Genomic DNA, 21145 nt, shown 5'->3' with positions numbered 1-21145 from the left:
CTTGTTGTTCTTAAACAATGAGAAGTGCTTAAAAAACTAAACAAATTATAGCAAACAAATGGAATTTTCTGCAACGTATGAGTCTTTATGAATACCGAACTTTTTAGCGAACTTCGCTCTCTGCAAACTCCTCCTTAATGGAGTGTTTGCGTGTCCTGCAGTCTGGCATGTCGAACCCAAAATCCGGCCACTCGTCTGCCCCGGGAGCGCCCCCTCGATTGGGGATGGTGATGGTGTGGCGCACTCGGAAGTGCACGGCTTCCATGACGCGCTGCCGCTGCAGTTCCCCGCCGTGCCCGATGGTCATGGCGGCCATGTTACTGCTGGAGCGGAGGAGCTGCTGGCCGTAGTCGTGGCCCTGCTTCATGTCCTGCAGGCCCCGCCAGATGGCCAAGCGGAACTGCTCCGGGATCTTAAGAGCACTGAGATCCTGAGGGGTAAAGCATAATGTTTAATTAGGCATTGAGCAGGGATGTCCACACTACAGCCCACGGGCCATTTGCTGCCTGTTACCATTTTTAAAATATTTTAGAGGTAAATTAAAGTTAGACCGCTGTTAAGCAGGTTTAAAAAAACTGTTTGACTTGGGTGTTGCTGTTGCATAAAACAAATCTAAAACGTTTTATTAGAAAAGAGTCTGTGGCCCGTGTTTGCATATTGTTTACTCCATCTGGCCCCCAGCAAGGAAGGTTTGGACACCCCTGGCATAAAGACATTTTTTTCTCTATGCACAATCATAGAACTTTCCACAGTGCTACCTCTAGAGTAAAATGATTCTTATTGCGTACCTCCATGGAGAGGGTCTGCAGGTGGTACACACTCTGAAGGCCCTGTGACGTGAAGTAGTCGATGCAGTTTTGGCAGCCCAGGCTGGTTAAGAAGCTGTTCAGAGAAAAAAGGAATCCCACTAAGACCAAGGGGCTGCATCCTGGAATTATAGATTTCACTATAGAGCACGATACAGCCACAGCAAAGCAGTAATGTAATCTAACATAGAGGTGTTATTGTACCGTATTCTTTAATATAAACAATTAGATGTAAAAAAATAGTGTTTTTAATGATGGTGTCATCCATTTAATTTAAATCGCTTAATTCAGGTCCAGAGAAGCTGAGACAGTATGTAAAATGCTACTGAGCAGTGATTTTGTATATCAGATTGACCTTTATTCAATTTATAAGAACAAAAACACAATATTTGATGTTTAATTTATGTCATTGCCTTTTGTTAATTTATGCTCATTCAAAATGTAAACAGGAAAATGTTTACCACGGTTAATGACACTCTTTGATTGGTTTTAAATGTGCTTTTTTTGCCATTCTACTATTATTCCAGTCTTCAGTTGTGCAACTGTTCCAGGCTTCATAATACAGCGCACATTTTGAATGGTAAACAGGTCAGGTCTGCAGGCAGGCCAGTCCAACACCTGTACTATTTAAATACATAGCGTGTCATGTTAAAATAAGCATTGTTGTTTTCTTGAAGGCAGGATATGTAGCCAAAAAATTTGTATATATATTTATATATATTTATATATTTTAAGTAGTGCTCTCCCAGATGTGCCAACAGTCTGGATGGTCCATTTTGGGCCGTTTTTCATATATAAAATTATTGCAATCCATTGTGGGATGTTGTTCTTACAATGTTGGACTATTTGCTGATGCATTTTTATATTTTTGGACATAAAGATGAGTCTCATTTCTGCTCAGAGAAGACTTAAATCTGTCTTAAACCTGTCCCAACTCCAAAGTGAGGACATGTTTTCAGACGAAACTACATACTTGACAAGGTAAACCATTTACTATCTTGTGTTTTGTTAAAATAAACGTCAAATTGAATTTACTTTTACTTCTTAGAATTTCACATACTGACCCAACTTTTCTGGAATTGACATGTATTTTTTGTAAAGCATAGTTTTCCAAGAAGAAATCCAATATGAATTGACCTCACGAAAAAACACATTCAAGCCACCGAATTAAAAATGTATACCAGCATGCATTTAGTCTGTTATTACAAATACAAAAAGGTCAAATGCTACATACAAGTAAAAAATAATCAATGATTTAATATTGTGAACATAAACATGAATACGAAATAAGTATTTAGGTAGATTCCACAACATGGGATTGATGATTTGTATTTTTAATTCCAGTTAAATTTTGGAATTCAAAACTCACTGGATTTAGATTTCTTTCTTTTATAGCTAGATCCTGTTTCTATAAGTTTCAGTGCTATTAATCAATTATTAGTAATAGTAATAGTAAAATAATAATTTGATTGAAGCACTTTAGGGTGAATAACTGCATGCATACATTAGTCAGATTTGTATTTAACATACTTCCACTGCATATATTCATTTTAAATGTACATACATACTATATTTTAGCTCTGTATTTGTCATAATACAGGCAAAAAGTATTGAGACACTGGTAGACAGTAACATCATTACAATAGGTATAAAATAGCTTGTATTATTTATATCCAAAACCTTGCAAATTTAATAATTTAAGATGGAAGTGAGGAAATTATTGAGGCCATGCAAGCAACTTCACCTTTTTCTTAGAAACCGGTCTTATTGTCTTTATAAAATGTCTAAAGGGAATTTTTCTAAATCAAATTGTTGGCAATTCTTCTATTGCAATCCTCCTGCTGCGTGTACCAAACCTGTACTGGCTGAGGAGAGCTAAGACTATCACACGTCCCCTTGGGCACAAATGGAGTCCCCGGCTGCATGTTTTCACTTACCAGTGTACAGCATATAGAGTGACACATATTATGTCCCCCGTAAATCATCCATCAAGTTTTTGAACCAACTGTACTGGCAGGGATGTTTAGGATGTTTGCTACAACTGTTTAATACTTCTGTCTCCTTAAAAAGCTTAATGTATCCAGTATCAACATCCTTTTTACTAAAAAACATTTTACTAAAAACTATTTAAAACCCTGATTAGGCTGTAGATTTAGATTAGGCTTTAGATTAATGTAGAAGTACATTGTGAGTAAATTTAAGTTGTTTAATTACATTAAAAGTATATTAATTCATATTTATAAATTTGTATTTGTTACCATCCACCTTATATTTGTAGTGGCAGTTAATTTAATGAAGTTAATGAAAAGTGTGTTATATTCTTCAAGCTTACTTTAAAAACACTTTACAGTTCTTAGCTCAGGTGGCACAGTACTCTATTACCACTGAGAAATGCATTTGAATTTTAGCTGTGCTATCGACCAAACAGTATTGCCTATACCTAAAGGGGGAGAAGTGGGGGAAACCGAAGCCTTGTAATAGATTGGCGACCTGTTCAGGGTTTTTCTGTCTTGCGCCCAGTGTTTCACAAAGAAACTGGGCCCGCCACAACCCTGACCAGCATTAAGAGGTTGATGAAAATGAAATGAAATGTACACATCTGGAAAGAAATTGCTTTAGGGCCATGGGAACCAGCTATAAACTTGGAGTTGAATAGGTTCATTAAATGTTGCTGTTTTTTAGGTGTACATAGTGTAATGTAATGTATTAAACTTAATTAAACTACCAAATGTAAACCAAAACATATAGTGTGATTTCTTTGCAGACTCCACCTTTGCCAGTGGTACATGAAAATGGGTGGAATGGAAATAAATGAAAACTTATAATAGATATACTTATAATAGAGAGACATCATTAATGACATATTAACAGTAACAGCTGTATAATGTTATGTATGATATAGGCCAACCAGAGGTGCTGCTGAAAACTGTGCTGAAGACTGTATAGTGTACCAGTAAATATGATATTTTAAATATAATTATGATACTGTAATATGTTGTATCAATTTATATTACTGTATTAATGGTGTGAAAAGTAATTGCCCTCTTTCTGATTGGCTGTTTAATAAGTATTTCTTACACTGAATTATTGTAAATCATTAAACATGACATTTTGACACTTAAGGAACTGGACACTTTGACACTTAAGGAACTTGAGTAAAAACACAACACATTTTGTAAAATAACATTTCATTTATTTAAGAAACAATGTTATCCAACACCAATGTCATTCTTGTAAAAAAGTAATTGCCCCCTTGGTTATCCAATTAACCTGGTAACCGAATTTAGTGTATTTAAAATCAGTCAAACTGACACCTGAAGTCAAGCAATCACCTTTAACTTTCTACAGAAAATTCCAGAAGAGGTTTTAAAAATATATTTATCTGGAAGGGTTTAAGAGCCATTTATTTTTTCATCTTTCCCCCAACTTTATGTCTCAATTTAGATATATCCACTTCTCTTACTCACACTGATGACCACTGTCACTTGCCTAAAAAAAAGCATTACATTTAAAGAAGCCTCTTCTTTACACAAAATTCCTACAAAGAGCCCTAAGACACACAAAGGATCACATCAAATGTTCTCTATATTCCCAGTCCCCCAAGATACCGCATTAACCAGCCAGTAGAAGTCACTGTTGGGGCTGCAAAGCAGTGATTTTGCATCAGGACTTTGCTTCCTCAGACACCAATTGTGTCTGTAAAGTTTGAGTTCTTTTTCTCCCGAATTTTAGCATGTCTAATTGCGGTATGCTTCCTCTCTACTGGTGCTGACCCCCGCCCCAATTGAGGAGAGTAAACTGACACACGCTCCCTCCGACACGTGAGCAGTAGCTGACTGCATTTTTTCACCCGCACGAGGCGAGTTCATATGCGTATCAGCTTTGTGTACGGAGAGCCACACCCTGATCAGAATTATCCCTCAACTCTGTGCAGACACCATCAATCAGCCAGCAGAGGTCGTAATTGTATCAGTTATGAGGTCCCTATACAGCTCCCTCTTTGGCTGTTGTTCATGGATCATATAGCTGCCCAGCCCAGCCGGATGGCAGAGCTAGATCCGATACGATGTATTTGAAATCCCAGCTCTGGCGTGCTAGTGTATTTTACCGCTGTGCCACCTGAGCGGCTCTAGGACTCCACCAAACTACAGTAAGAGTCATTACAAATTGAGGAATCTTGGAACAGTGGTGCAGTTCTCATTCATTTAACCTGAAGTACATATAGTGTACATTTTTAAAAGGTAGAAAATCTGAAACTGCAACTACCATCATTTCATCTGACACTAAAAAGAGCACCTTGGATAATGTTCTAACACTAACATTAACACTAAATACATATGCTAGCGCACCAGAGCTGGTATCTCGAATACATCGTATCGAATCTCAGCTCTGCCATCCGGCTGGGCTGAGCGGCCACATGAACAACAATTGGCCTGTTGTTCATATAGGGGTGGGGTATTAAGCCGGATGGGAACTCCTCGTAACTGATGCACTACGACCTCTGCTGGCTGATTGATGGTGCCTGCACAGAGGCAGGGAAAAGAGTGCGGATCAGGGTGTGTCTCTCTGTACACAAGGCTGATTCGCATATATGCATACGAAATGCATACGGCTGCTGCCCACGTGTCGGACTTTTTGGAAAATAAGTGTCTTATTAAGTCTGAAATAAGCAAAGTCAGCAAAAAATCTAAAAATTCTTGAGGTGAATGTATATATACGCAGCTGGCCATAGGTCAAACTAAGTTAACATCAGTTCTGAATCTTGTACCCTATACAGATGAGTACTTTTAGCAATTAGATGATGCTTGAAAACCATAAGAACGTATTTTAGTTGCAGTCATAGCTGCAGTCAGTTGGTGGGGCATATGTGTGTTGAATAACTTTGCCTTTTAATAAAATGAAATAATTAATAATACAACACATAGGTTCTTAAGACTCAAGTTCTCTTTTTGTGATACCACATCTTATGTGACAAAAGAAATCAATCAGAAAGGGGGCAATTACTTTTTCACACCATGGAATTGTGAGGAAGAAAACATCAGTCACACAATACTCCAATATCATGCATGGAGACAAGTAAAAATGCCTTTATACATAGTCATCCGGATATATGGTTAAATATACTGTATATAGAATAGCTTCATTCCATGTCATTACTTGTGAATACACACTTTTTTCTGACCAGCAGAAAATGCAAACCTCAAATATGTATGTACAGACACACAAACAGGAGGGCACAGTCCTCCAAAATATCAAATCAGTTCAAAAATACAAAAAATTCAACAAGTAAAAAGCACAAGTATTTATAGAGAGTATTTACAGTGTATGATTCCCATACTTTAGCAGTCAGTCAGCAGTGTGTGTGTGTGCAGTAGGTGTGTGTGCGGTAAAGTAAAGCCGTGCTACTGCAGGGTGAAGTACCTGACGAGGCTGGGGTCTGGATTGTAGGGTGGAGGCGGGGTACAGTGAGACGCAGAAACCATCGACTGAGCCGAGTGTGCGCCGTTCATGTCGCCGTTCGACTGCATGTGGTGGCCGCCCAGCATGTTCGCGCCTACAGGTTCATAGAAAGAACAATTGAGAAGCAGCCACATATATCAGTTTTAAATCAACAGTCTTATAAATTTGCTTTATACATGCTGTACTGTGCAGTAGTGATATAAATACTGCAGCTACCGGGAAGGTTTTCCACAAGGTTTTGGAGCATCTCTGTGGGAATTTCTGCCAATTCAGTTAAGAGATCATTTGTCAATGGGACAAGAATCAAGGTTCCAATAAAATCGAGTTTTTTAGACCATGTCTTTATTGCTACACATCCAAATTCACTTATTCATTCATTCATTGACTGTTTTATTACTGCTTTATCCTATTCAGGGTCGCAGTGGGTCCAATTCACTAGGCGAAAGGTAGGAAACACCCCAAACAGGTCGTCAGTTTGTCACAGGCCAAACACACAATCACACATTCACATCTAGGGCAATTATAGCAGCTCCAGTTAACCTGATTGCATGTCTTTGGACTGTGGAAGGAAACCTGGACCTCTCAACCTGGGACTCCCAACCCTGTGAGGCGACAGTGCTACCAACCAAGCCACCATGCCGCCCCATACAAAAGTAGTACTTAATATATGTTCCTTAAAAAAACTGTTGAAGCCACTCAGGTGGCGCAGCGGTAAAAACACACGCTGCAACCAGAGCTGGATTTCGAGTACGTTGTATCGAATCCAGCTCTGCCTTGCCGGCTCGAGGCTGAGTGGCTGTATGAGCAACGATTGGTCGGTTGTTGAGTTGGGGGGCGGGACAAAGAGCCGGATGTGGGTCTCTCTCTGTCTGAACGCAATTACGACCTCTGCTGGCTGATTAGAGGCGCCTGCACAGAGATGAGGAAAGAGTGCCCTTAGGGTGTGTCTCTCCGCATGCAACGCTAGGTGGCACAATACTCATCAATATGTGGGTGGCAAAAATGCATCTGGCTTGCTGCTCATATGTCGGAGGGGATGTGGGTCAGCTTCGATCTCCTCGCTCAGGGCAGGGTTCGGCATAGACAGAGAGGAAGCACAATGCAAATTGGACAGTTGCACGCGCTAAAGGGGGAGAAAAAGGGGAAAAATGCAAAAAAAAAAATATATATTTCTTAAAATTTAACAAATGTATTATTATTTATTTATTTGTATTTATTACAAATCGTATAAGCAGCATAACAACGAGGAATGTACTTTCAGTACTTCCAGAACTTTGTAGTATTTGATATGGCTATACTTATAATACGTGAACAATAGCTGAAGGTAGTGTTATGACAGGAAACCCTTGCGAACATGGGGAGAACATACAAACTCCATATAGAAAGGACCCGGATCGCTCCTGGGAATCAAACACAGGACCTTCTTGCTTTAAGGCGACAATGCTACCTACCAAGTCACTGTATTGCCTCTACTATATATATACCATTACATTAAAAATCAAAGTAAGCTGTATATATATACAGTATTTTTGACCCAGTGGTGTTTTATAAAACCCACAATAAATGTACATTTGCAAAAGTTTTGGTTTTACTCATCCAGTCACAAAAGACTGCCATACAGTAAACTTACAATACCCTTCCAAGTGTATTTAAACTTTCTACTTCAACTCCACATCATTTTGCTGTTTAAATTAAATATTGGATGACAGATCGCTGCGGCTCATGAAGGTTTGTCCCACACTTCTGGAATATGGACCTATTAATAGTTAGTTATTAGTTATTAGCTTATCTGTGGTTGTGGTCATGGACTTGAGGGCAGTCATCAAAATGACTGTAGTCAGTATCATCATGTGGATATGAGCATGACTAAGCTTCTGGAAGACTTATATATGTTATGCAACTTGGAATAAGGCTTCTAATTTACCTCTGGTAATGTTATATTTTTGGTTGTATGTTTGTATATACAGTGTATTATGGATATTGTTCTTTTAAAAACAAAAAAGCTTTTAGAAGATGTGGAAGCTGTGCTTTTGCTTCATCCTGTATTATTACTATTGTAATTATTATTATTATTATTATTATTATTATTATATTGTTACTAATACTAATAAATACAGTTAGAGATCCATCCAAAATCTATACACCAACAGTGTTGTTTGCTGTTATGCTGACCTTTATAAAGTCGTCACCAAAAAAAAAGCCTCTTACCCATGTGGACCATGCTGGCTGAGGGTCCGGCGTTCTGCTGGCTCTGATGTGCTACTATCTGGTTGACTGAAGGAAGCTTGCTGATGTTGCTATGGACCTTGTTCATGTTGCTCAGCGGTGCACCGTAGGGGGACGGAGAGGTCATGTGAGTACTAGGAATGCAAAAAATAAAGATAGAGGATCAAGGATTAGAACAGAAACATGGACACGTGTGTATGAATGTACAAATGCAGATTTTAAACCAACAATGTATGTGAGGAGTCAATGAGGTCTAATCCCAATATGCAGGGGGTTATTTTTATTGCTACTTGTGATTAACTTAATTTCTATATTAATATAGTAACAGCTCTGTATTTTTTAATAGTGATTTAAACCATATTAATATAGAAATTAATATGTGACATCACATGTACAGTGATGTCCACTCTTATTTCCTTTTATGGAAATCAAATGCATCATCTGCAGTGTAAAGACACTTCAGATTGTTTGGCCACCAGGGTGTGCTATAGTTTTATATATATAGATTATAGAACCAGCGTAATCTTGCTGGTCAGTGTTTGATTTTTCCTAATCACTCACAATCATGTGTTGTGTGTTTATACTGGTTATGGTGTTTCTTTCTTGCCCCTGAATGGCATTTGATTTTTTTGAGCACAAAACTAGTACTTACTAGCTTAAACCAGCAATAGTTTAGTGTCTGGCAGCAAAGACCAGCTTAGACCGGCAACTATGTAATGACAATAACTAAGCTGATACACATGGTGTGTCATGAAGCCAAAAGAACCAGTCCAACCAAGGGAAGACCCCCCCTCCCCTATCCCCTGTAAAACAGAGAGCTGCCCCTCAGTCATTGTAAAATTAACTAATTTTTAAAGCTGACTATAGTGTTTGGAATACATATACTGTATGTATTCCAAACACTATAGTCAGCTTTAAAAATTAGTATAATTACATATAATATATATATATATATAATATATTATATATAATATATATTGTAGCCTAGTGGTTAAGGTACTGGACTAGTAACCAGAAGGTTGCTGGTTTAAGCCCCACCACTACCAGGTTACAACTGTTTGGCCTTTGAGCATGGCCCATTGGCCAATAACCCTCAATTACTTATTATAATTAATTACATATGTATATATTTACATACATACATTTCGGCATTTAGCAAACGCTTTTATCCAAAGCAACTTAAGTACTTGAGGGTTATGGGTCATGCTCAAACGCCAAACAGTGGCAACCTGGCAGTGGTGGGACTTGAACCAGCGACCTTCTGGTTACTAGTCCAGGTACCTCCAGTACCTGGTTACTAGTCCAGTACCACTACACATCTTTAATATATTTATATACTGATATTACATTATTTATACATGTATTTATATATAATAAAGACACACACATGCTAAGAATGATTTGACATTCGGGAGGATTGGGTAAGTCTGACCCTCCTAATTAATACTTGGATTTATACACTCTTTATTGCCACCACCCCATCAAACTCCCTTTCCCCTTCTAGACAAAACTGAAATTAAATATTATGCCAATAAACTTAAATGTTAAAAAAAATTAGAATAAAAGTTGTAAAGGAAACTGTACCACATAAAATGCACTATATGTATTTGTGCTACTTACTGTCTGTGCAGTAGTTGTTGTTGCTGTTGCCTGTAGGAATCGACTAACTGCTGCGGCACGAGTTCCACTAACTCTAAACTGTCCTTAATCTTCATCAGAAGGTCAAAGTTCTCCCTGCCTCGCACCTGTGTAACATCCCCAAATCATTACAGCAGTGTCCACACAACGTTCCAGCAATGTAAAACGTTACATTTCACAATTACATGATAAAGCAGGTGTAGAATAGTATTAATATTAAGATTTATACTTTTATGTAGGAAAGCCTATTCAATTGTCTTTACTCACTGGGATGTAGTACATTTCCTCATCTCCATGTCTCCTTTTCTTGATGTTGATAGGAGGGCCAGACATGTTGGGAGAGGTCTGTCGGAAATCTGTCAGACAAGGTACAGGTGCTTAATTAAAGGATGAACGAAAGCACATTTGCTTATTTATAATTTTGATACATTGTTTTTATCAGAATTATTAGTTATTGACTCACTGCGTTTATTAGCATTGCCGTTTTTGGCCACGCTCTCATTAAGTGCCTGCTGCTCTCGGAAGTGATCCTCGTCTGCCTTGCGGTCTCGACCCGGGCAGGCACATATTCTGCCTTCGAAAGAGCGTCGGCCCAGCACCTGCCCACTGTGTGTAATGATACTTAGGTCATTATGATGTTTATGATAAAGGGGTCATAGTGTGCTTCTCTAATTTCTGTATTTATATCCTGATTTCTTATTCAGTCTGTTTATTATTACTTTTTGCTGGAATCAGCGCCTAATGCTTCCATTTGTACACATGAACTCACAGCCACATGAGATTTGATTGGCTTGCCTTGACTTATAGTGGATACATGAATACCATACCTCCAACACAAAGAGCAGGGCCAATCATCTTTCTTAGATTCCTAGCTACAGACGGCAGTAGGCTTTAAACACCCAGTCTCTCACAGATAGGGTGAATGCTTGACTGTGATACCATCCAATATTTATTAATTAATAACAGTTATGTCACAGGGTTAGTGACAAATACCATAAAAAGAAAACTTCTTATAGCCCAGGCAGAGTCAATTAGCCAAACCTAAGCTTCTTTAGTTATACACTGGAACTACAGAAGAGACTAATGCTACCAAAACATAAAGCTTAAACTCAAGGCCCACGGGTCATTTTATGTGGCCCGTGAGAGCTTAAAAGACGTATGATTGTCTTAAAATACAGTGTAAAATCGTACCTAAACTGCAGTGTTTCCACATCAGCGTTTAACTGAGGTGGTTTTCCAACAAGCAATGTTGAGAAATATTTACAAATAATCCCAAAATGTACAAGAAGAGAAAATTGAAGCAGAAGGAGGTAATTTAATGAAAGATGGGAAAGTGAATACAAGTTTGTGCTTCAAAAAGAAAAACCATTAAGTCTCTTTTATTATGAGGCCGTGTCTGTGGTTAAGGAGTACAATATAAATGTAGGTATACATTATTTATATACAGTACAAATTTGGCATTTTGACACCAAACACAGAATTTAGCCTCCCAAAAGAATTACAAATTGTCCAAGAATTAAAAGGCAGACTGCAATCACAGCAGGATACGTTACAATCGGCCCTGCCCCTGCCCTAGACAAAGCGCCAATCTATCTCAGAGCTTCGGCCATCCTCCTATGTCGGATATTTTCATCCGACACCCAGTCGGATGAAAGCACAGCTTAGATTTGAACCTGGATCTCACCATTGGTGGACTAGTATAACAGACCACTGCACCACACATACATTATTTAATTTATTCAACCATCTTCAGAATTTCATCCTAATCAGAGTCATGATTTGTCTGAAGTTTTATAGACAAAACTGGGCATTATACACTAACTCGCTTACCACTAGAGGTAATGTATTACAAGCAGTTCACCAATAGCATTTTTAATGCATTTTTTCCCCTTATATCCCAATTTTTCACGCGTCCAATTTTTACCCAATTGCATTATGCTTCCTCCCCACTGGAGCTGTCCCCCGCCCCGATTGAGGAGAGCGAACTGACACACGCCCCCTCCTACATGTGGGCAGCAGCCGTATGCATCTTGTCACCTACACTTTGACGAGTGCAGTGCAGCTCAGCACTGTGTATGGAAAGTCACACCCTGATCGCACTATCCTTGAATGTGCAGGCGGCATCAATTATCCAGCAGAGGTCATAATTGCATCAGTTATTGCACCGAACAACAAGCCAATCGTTGTTCATACAGCCGCCCAGAACTGAGGTTCGAACTGACGAGTTCAAAATATCAGCTCTGGTGTGCTAGCGTGTTTTACCGCTGCGCCACCTGAGCGGCCCAATAGCTGCACCACCCTTGTGCTTTGGTGTGACAAAACTGTCCTAAATAGTGTCAGTACAGTGATAGTGTCTAATACTTGGTTTGCTCTGTAAGCCTTGTAGCTGCAGTACAAAACTAAAGAAGCTACGTATCTCCAGGTGCTAAACACACCTCGACTGACTGATGTCATGTCTCACAGGTAATGTGTGTACATTTTATGTAACTATTCCTTCAAGTAAAAAACAATAAATACTAACTCTCTCGTCTCCAGGGTGATGATGATGAGAATGGGTCTGCGGTTCATTCCACCGACACAGCTACTGTTACACATGAAATTATACAAAATTGTTGTGAATTCTGTCCCCACCTAAAAACACAGAGAGAAAAGAGAAGAGGATTAGGTCATGCTATTTTAGTTAATCTACCCTAATTACTGCTATTTACTTTTATATTTCAGTCTTACAGCACATAAACCTGAACTGTTTATGTAAAAGGAGGTGCAGACTGTAGACTGATTACAAAAGTATTTTATTTTTTCGTAGTTAGTGTTAATGTTATTTTATTTTTGCCTGCAGGAGGCAGCTGTACAGCATTAAGCATGATCAGCATGAACTACTTACTATTCATGGTCTGTTTTACCACTGTTTAATCCTATTTAGAGTCGCAGTTGGTACAATTGACAAAACAAAAGGCAGGAAACACCCCAAACAGGTCACCAGTCCACCACAGGGCAATTTTGTATCTCCAGTAAACCTGACTCCATGTCTTTGGACTGTGGGAGGAAAACTGAAGCAATAAAAGGAAACCCACACCGAACAGAATAGACCTGGAACTTCTCCACCTGGGAATTGAACCCAGGACCCTTGTGCTGTGAGGCGACATTGCTATTCACCAAGTCACTATGCTGCCTCATATAAAATAAGTACTTAATGTAAGTTCCTAAAAAAGTAACAGAGGGAGCCAAAAGTATGAGACCACTTATAAAAATGCTTCATTTTTCTTAAAATGTAACAAACATATTATTATTATTATTTATTCATTTATTTATTTTCAATTATTGTAATTATTATGTAAAATAAACATGAATTTCAGAACTTCGTACTCTTTGGTATGTCTATATTTACAGTATAATAGGTGAACAATGACTAAAAGCAGATAATGAGTTGGATTAACATCATGTCACAAGACAGAGTGCAGTGAAGAACACTGATGTAGTAACATGACATGAACAACGGCTGCGAATGTGTTAACTTAAATAAGCTTCTGATAGATCAGAATCACATGCCTAACATCATGTGATCATGTGCTTCAATGGAAAGGATAAGACTCTGAGAACATCCGACATGGTCAATATCATGTGACGTGTCAATATCAGAAATGTGTTTACTTGCTTTTTAGTAGTGCTAAACACTAAACAAAATCATTTTATCAGCTCCACTTACCATATAGAAGCACTTTGTAGTTCTACAATTACTGACTGTAGTCCATCTGTTTCTCTGCATGCTTTGTCAGCCCCCTTTCATGCTGTTCTTTAATGGCCAGGACCCCCACATGACCACCACAGAGCAGGTATTATTTGGGTGGTGGATCATTCTCAGCACTGCAGTGACACTGACATGGTGGTGGTGTGTTAGTGTGTGTTGTGCTGGTAAGAGTGGATAAGACACAGCAGCACTGCTGGAGTTTTTAAACACCTCCCTGTCACTGCTGGACTGAGAATAGTCCACCAACCAAAAAAATCTAGCCAACAGAGCCCCGTGGGCAGCATCCTGTGACCACTAATAAAGGTCTAGAAGATGACCAACTCAAACAGCAGCAATAGATGAGCGATTGTCTCTGACTTTACATCTACAAGGTGAACCAAATAAGTAGGAGTGTCTAACAGAGTGGACAGTGAGTGGACACGGTATTTAAAAACTCCAGCAGCGCTGCTGTGTCTGATCCGCTCATACCAGCACAACACACACTAACACAGTGCTGAGAATGATCCACCACCCAAATAATACCTACTCTGTAGTGGTCCTGGGAGAGTCCTGACCATTGAAGAACAGCATGAAAGGGGGCTAACAAAGCATGCAGAGAAACAGATGGACTACAGTCAGTAATTGTAGAACTACAAAGTGCTTCTATATGGTAAGTGAAACCGATAAAATGGAGAGTGAGTGTAGAAACAAGGGGGTGGTTTTAATGTTATGGCTGTTCGGTGTATATATACAATAGATGTAGTGGTATTATGGGAAAATATGATTGCTCTAAATTGCTACTGGTTTTAGTGAGTTAGTGAAGCTGTAATTACTGGGTTTGTCTAAGGCAAGTTAAAACACATCGACATCTGCAAAGCCATGTGAGTATCTCTCAGTGCTTTGTATAAATGCTGTACATAAATAAAGTAGATGTATTTAGAACACAGGTTTATTGTTAATGAGTTTGGTACTAGGATGCCGCCTGTGGTCTGGGTTCACACCAGACGTTCACATCATACGCTGCAAAACACGCGGTGGGTAGCACTGTCGCCTCACAGCAAGAAGGTCCTGGGTTCAGTTCCCAGGTGGGTCCTTTCCATTGTACTGATTATACAGCATGGCTACGACCAGGCGGTAGAGAAATCACAAAATGCAAACCACAATGAGCCAATGAGCCCAGGATTCCTCTGGTGTCTGATTTTTTGGGACACCTACCTGTGGGGTCTCATAAGGTACGAGTACACTCTGTCGGCCAGTTACTGGATCATCCACGTACTGAGACAGGTTATTTCCTTCCACTCTTATGAGGTGGCTGGCGGGTGCTGACTGACCTGCACAGAGAGAAGGGGGGGGGGGGGGGGGGGGGGGGGGGGGGTGATATATGAGGAAAATGAAAGCCCACTGTGGTAGTACCAAATCTATAGTCCCTAAGGATATTTATTTTACCATGCTTTATCTAAATTAATAAACTACTTGTCATGTAAGGATTAAATGAAGAAACAAAGTACATCTAGGGCACCTACATGCCCAAACACTAAGAAGGGTACTAAGATCAGGACTTTATGTTAAAGGTTTGTGTATTTACTCTCGTTGAAGTCGCGTCCGAGCTCATGATTGGGGCAGCGCTTCACAACTTCGGTCACGTGCTCGGCCTTCTTGTAGATGGGCATGGCTCGTACCATGCTGCCGTGAGGGGGTGCCGAGGCGAGCTTGACCTGAATCGGGCACGTCTTAGCGATCTGACAGTAGAGCTTCTTCAGTAGTGGCGAGTACTGCAAAACCAACCCAAATTCCAGAAAAGGTTGAGACAGTAGGTCATACGAGCAGAATTCACATGTCAAAATCTTAAAGTGGATGGTCTATAATAACAAAAGCTCACATTCTGTTGACAGGTTCACTCCTGTCTGCCAGTTACAAAATAACCCTTGCCTGATCTGATAAATCTTCTTTCTGCTGTGTCATGCAGATAAAAGGGTCAGAATTTGGCATAAGCAGCACAATTTCATAAATCCAACCTGCTTTGTGGCAACAAAGCCTGCTGAGCGCTGTCCAATTAGACTAGGTAGGCAGTAAGGCAGCTCACTAGGTTTTCAGACAGACCCACTGAGGCACTGTGCCACCCGTGAAACATGTAAGTTTTGTACCTGATTCATGATTCAGACCAGGTAGGCGTTTATTATATTAATTTTTAACAGACATATCAGGAATTCGAATAAACACACTGACACACACAGCATGTCAGAGCCTGTTGTATACTATAAAGACGTCCCAAATATTTACCAGAAGAAACCAAAATCTGACCCTGTGTGAGGAAATGGGCTCTGTATGGACTTGAGTTATTATAATTTCTGGTACTTGTGCACAGTAATCACAATAAAAAACATTAATACCGTACTTGTGCTGTAATGGACACCTGGTACAACATCACCTTAATATAAAAACACTAGTCACTGTATAAATCCAGAAGTAAATGCTTCCTGTAGGAGGTTTGCAGCCATGCCTGACAGAGCTCGTACTCATTGCAATTAAAATAAGTCTAATTACTATATGCTAAAAATAATATAAAACACTTATAACATGCAGGCAACATAAACAATATATACGTAATTATTAAAATTGGTGGTAATCTGGTCTTACTATGGTTTACAAGATAGCCTCCACAAGGGGGCATTCATGAACAAATTCATTTCATGTTTAAGTGCCTGTTAATATTTGTTTATTTAATCATTAATCCTGCTCTAGCACACCAGCACTGGGATCATAAACTCTACGAGTTTGAATCTCAGCTCTGCTACCGGTCGGTTTGGCGCCCCCTAGTAGGCACAATTGGCAGTGCCTGCAGCAGACAAAACTGTTCACTAGTTTTCTGGGTGGGAAGACTGGACTCAAAAAGAAGGTGTGGTATTTGAAGCTGTGTAAGGACCCTGGTAAGTAGCCCCAGGTGTTTGTACAGGTGTACAGCAAGACTCATGTGCGAATCCACAGCAGTATGATGTCGGAGGAGCGTGTATCAGGCAAATTTACCCTCCTTACACATGACCGGGGTCCCTAGCAACGAAAGACTAACTGACTACACTAAATTGGGACATTTTGGGACAATTAAACGGACATAGATTTATAAATCATGGACGCTCGGGTGGCATAGCAGTCTAACAGGCTAGTACACCACTTCGAAATCTTTGGACATCTAACTTTGAATCTCAGCAGAGCCACTGACCAAGCCGAGCATCCACACAAACACAACTGGTCATTTAATAAAAGGAAAGTTGGACAGGGTGTCTTCCAGTTATCGCTTAAATATGCAATCTCCAGGCCTGCACAAGTTAGGATGGGGGGGTGGTCACATGGAGTTTAGCGTTGCTTTCCGTGCACGATATGGCTCTTTGTGGGAATCCAATCCAGCACTTGCAGGTAATAAAAAGTTGCCACAGATGGAAAGGGGGGAGGGGGGAGTGCAAGATAAAGTAAATTCACAACAGGAATGGGAAATGGCTACATCTAAAAATATGTATATAAATAAATAATTGGTCACTAATCTTTGTTCTTGTTATTTTATTATCAATAAGCATTGTACATATTCCAGACTGGTAACAGAAGTCAGGACTGCCACTTGGAGTCAAGTACAAGGAACAGTAGTCTCTTTGCTAAGGTCAGGAAGAAAATCAATAGTCCAGATGTAATCCAAACCACCAAAAACAGTTCTGTCATGAATTAGAACCTGTTAGAACACTAGTTTCATCACAATAAGGATTCTTGCTGATCACATGGACAATAGGAAACAGTTTTGTGGTCAACCGAAACAACGGTTGAGCTTTTTGGCCACAATGAAATCTGTATGGAGGAGAAAAGGTGATGCATTGAAGCCAGAACACTGTACCTACTGTGAAGCGTGGTGGTGGTATTGTGCTTTGAGGCTGTTTTTTCTACCAATTACCTCCACATTTTACAGATTCTACCCTCAAACCGTCAGCCACTGGAATGTTTTCGGAATGGCTAAATCGGGATAAATTATACCCTTGGAATGGGCCTTCCAAAGACCTAGGGGTCAACCTGACCTAAACCATGTAGAATTTTTTTAACTGTACCAACAGTCATTGTGCCAACCATTCATTCATTCAGTGTCTCTTATACCATCGCTGTATCCTATTTAGGATAGGTCAAGATGGGTACAATTCAAAACACCCTGGACAGGTCATACCAGCACAACACACACTAACACACCACCACTATGTCCTTGTCACTGCTGTTCTGAGAATGATCCATCCCCCAAATAATACCTACTCTGTAGTGGTCCTGGGAGAGTCCTGATCATTAAAGAACAGCATGAAAGGGGGCTAACAAAGCATGCAGAGAAACAGATGGACTACAGGCAGTAATTGTAGAACTATAAAGTGCTTCTATATGGTAAGTGGAAGAAACAAGGAGGTGGTTTTAATGTTATGGCTGATCTGTGTATATGAGTTATACAGAGTTTATACAACTGGATTATTAATTAAAAGGCACTGAAAACCACAAGTATTGCTTTGATATTTTGAATTGAGCAGCACAATAAGCTTAGCGATCTGAGTGATATGGTATGATTAGCTGGATATTAAAGCTATTCCAGAGTTAAAAATGAAAAAAGTAAAGCATAAATCACTGTGTGCAGCTGTGTGCAGCTGTGAAGATTAAGTCTCAACATGTCTGGCATAACCAATACTCCTTTTTTTACATCGTTCCCTATTGTCTTAGATTGAATGAGTCCTTCTCTCTTTGAGTGCGCATATACACTATATGGTCAAAGAGCCAAAGGTATTTAGACACCCGACCATGAGATTGCTGGACGTCACCTCACAAGGTATAAAGTATGTCTGTATGTTTGTGCCCATTCAGTCAAAAGAGCATTTTTTTGGCTGGGCACTGATGTTGGTCAAGAAAGCCTCAATGTTCCAGTTCAGTGGGGGTGAGGTCAGGGCTCTGTGCAGGCCACTGGAGTTTCTTTAAATCAAGCTTTATAGAACTTGCTTTGTACACAGGGGGAAAACCATGCTGGAGCAGGACATCTTTCCTAAACCTTCCCTAAACTGTTTTTGCAATGTTGAAAGCGTATAGTGTCGTTTATGTCATTGATTTATTACATTTATTTATTACCAATTGTGGCAAAAACGCATAAATTAAAAGGAATTAGGGGATATTCCGCTAGCACACCAGCGCCGAGATTCTGAGCTCCTCGGTTCGAAACATCGCCACCAGTCGGCTGGGCGCCATCTAGCGGGCATAACTGGCAGTGCCTGCAGCAGACACCTTTCTGATAGGGCTGGATGACCGGACTATGTGGGTGTGGTCTTCAAACGCTGTGTAAGGACCCTGATAAGCAGATAGAGAGGTGCCTGTGCAGAGTGCATAGGTGAAAAACGGTCCCGCTAAGGTATGCGCACGGGTCGGAGGAGGTGTGAGGCATTCAGGAATATATACGGCCATCAAAGCTAAATTTCCTTCCAGCACGAGATGCCAGTTTGTGTTTTCTTTCTCACCTTGGCAGGATACCACCGATTACACAAAGAAGTTTTTGTTTCAACCATTCAGTCACAGATCAAAAAACAGATCATTCTTAAGACAGACGTGATTAAAATTCCAACACTGACATAAATGATTATTACAAGTATATTTAAAAAAACATTATATTTCCACATACATTATATCTCCAAAAGTATGTGGACTCCAGTATTAATTATTAAGCTTATGTGTGAATGTAAATAAATATGAATTATTTTAGAGAGTACATGGTATTAATGTTGCGTGCCTATTGGCATGCTTTTTGCAAAGCTTGTGTAACTTATATCTGGCAATCCTGATCATAGCTGTATTTCATTAGCTTAAAAGATTAAAAACAGGAAATACTTTTTAACATTGCTAACTTATCAAGCAACGATTAACATAAACTTAAAAACAATCCAATTCCAACCTTATCAAAAAATAAGATTTCATTATGTTATTAGCAAAGGTTTAAAGCATTATAAATGGCTTTCAGACTGTTTATTTGTTCAAACATGACTGCTTTGATCAAAACTACTTTTGAGTTAAAGTACGCTGGCTCACTACCTCCGAGATCCAGGGATCCTGGGTTTAAATCTCTATTGGCCAGTCTGGCATTTGCACAGACATGATTTGCACAGATGCAGTTGTCAGTGCGCTCTTAGTGCCGGTACCAATCTCGGATAAAATAGGAGGGTTGCATTTGACCTTTGTAAAAACTCTGCCAGGTCTGGTATGCACACCAGAAAAATATAGTTATATATTGAATATATTATTAATCTATTTATATTAATTTTTATAAATAGAGCAAATGTATCTAATTCATAAATATAACTATAATTCATAATATTTATTATTTATTTTTATTTATTATTTATATTAATATATATTATTTTTTATCATTTCACTTTGCACCATAAGTAGAGGGCAATTAAGATAAGATAAAATAGGGTATAATAAAATACAAATATTGATAATATAGTTAAAGATAAAGTAAATAAAATATGGTATAATAAAATAAAAGTATTGATTATATAATAAGGTATAATAAAATAAAAAATATTGATTATATAATAGGATATAATAAAATAAAAATATTGATTATATAATAGGATATAATAAAATAAAAATATTGATTATATAATAGGGTATAATACAATAAAATATTGATTATATAATAGGGTATAATACAATAAAAATATTGATTATATAATAGGGTATAATACAATTAAAATATTGATAATATAATAGGGTATAATAAAATAAAAATATTAATTATATAATAGGGTATAATAAAATAAAAATATTGATTATATAATGGCAATTACTTCTATACAGAAGTATGACAACAATATAGGAAAATGCTATACATATATACATATGTGTGTGTGTGTGTGTGTGTGTGTGTATGCATATGTGTGTTGTGTAATGTAAAGTCAAGTACAGGAAGAGTGGGGTAGAAAGATCTTTATGCTATTGTGTATGTGTGGGGTGGGGGGTTGGCCGGTCAGTGTCAGGACAGATATTGTTATGCAGTCCGATGTTACTGGGACAGTTTTATATGTAGCTACAGCTTTAGTAAATATAGACACACTGTAAGTCGGACACGCTGAGCACAGATTGCAATGCCATAACGACATACTTTACTTCGCTTCATGCTGTTAATACATCTACCCTTTAGGCTTTGAGATAATAAATGTAATTTTCAAGGCTATTAGTGTAAATAAAGCATATAAGAGGTTTATTTAGTATGTACAGAAGCTTAAGATGCTAG

At 38.9% G+C, this 21145-nt stretch overlaps 1 protein-coding gene across 1 annotated transcript in view; it reads right to left on the bottom strand.

Moving 5' to 3' along the window:
• Positions 1 to 103: 103 nt before the first annotated feature.
• The window catches only part of tp73 (tumor protein p73), a 34837-nt gene continuing 13795 nt past the window's right edge, over positions 104 to 21145 (bottom strand). Inside the window, exons 2-11 of the mRNA XM_062998590.1 lie at positions 15443 to 15629; positions 15073 to 15188; positions 12652 to 12761; positions 10594 to 10736; positions 10398 to 10486; positions 10113 to 10237; positions 8475 to 8626; positions 6228 to 6360; positions 789 to 882; positions 104 to 430 (exon numbers count right to left, since the gene is read on the bottom strand). Of these exons, the coding sequence (XP_062854660.1) occupies positions 104 to 430; positions 789 to 882; positions 6228 to 6360; positions 8475 to 8626; positions 10113 to 10237; positions 10398 to 10486; positions 10594 to 10736; positions 12652 to 12761; positions 15073 to 15188; positions 15443 to 15629 (1476 nt within the window). The remainder of the gene's footprint in view (positions 431 to 788; positions 883 to 6227; positions 6361 to 8474; positions 8627 to 10112; positions 10238 to 10397; positions 10487 to 10593; positions 10737 to 12651; positions 12762 to 15072; positions 15189 to 15442; positions 15630 to 21145) is intronic.

The sequence above is a fragment of the Trichomycterus rosablanca genome, chromosome 7 (assembly GCF_030014385.1).
Source record: "Trichomycterus rosablanca isolate fTriRos1 chromosome 7, fTriRos1.hap1, whole genome shotgun sequence".
NCBI lineage: Eukaryota > Metazoa > Chordata > Actinopteri > Siluriformes > Trichomycteridae > Trichomycterus > Trichomycterus rosablanca.
Note: the sequence above shows the minus strand (reverse complement) of the source record. Positions and strands in the feature narration are given on the sequence as shown.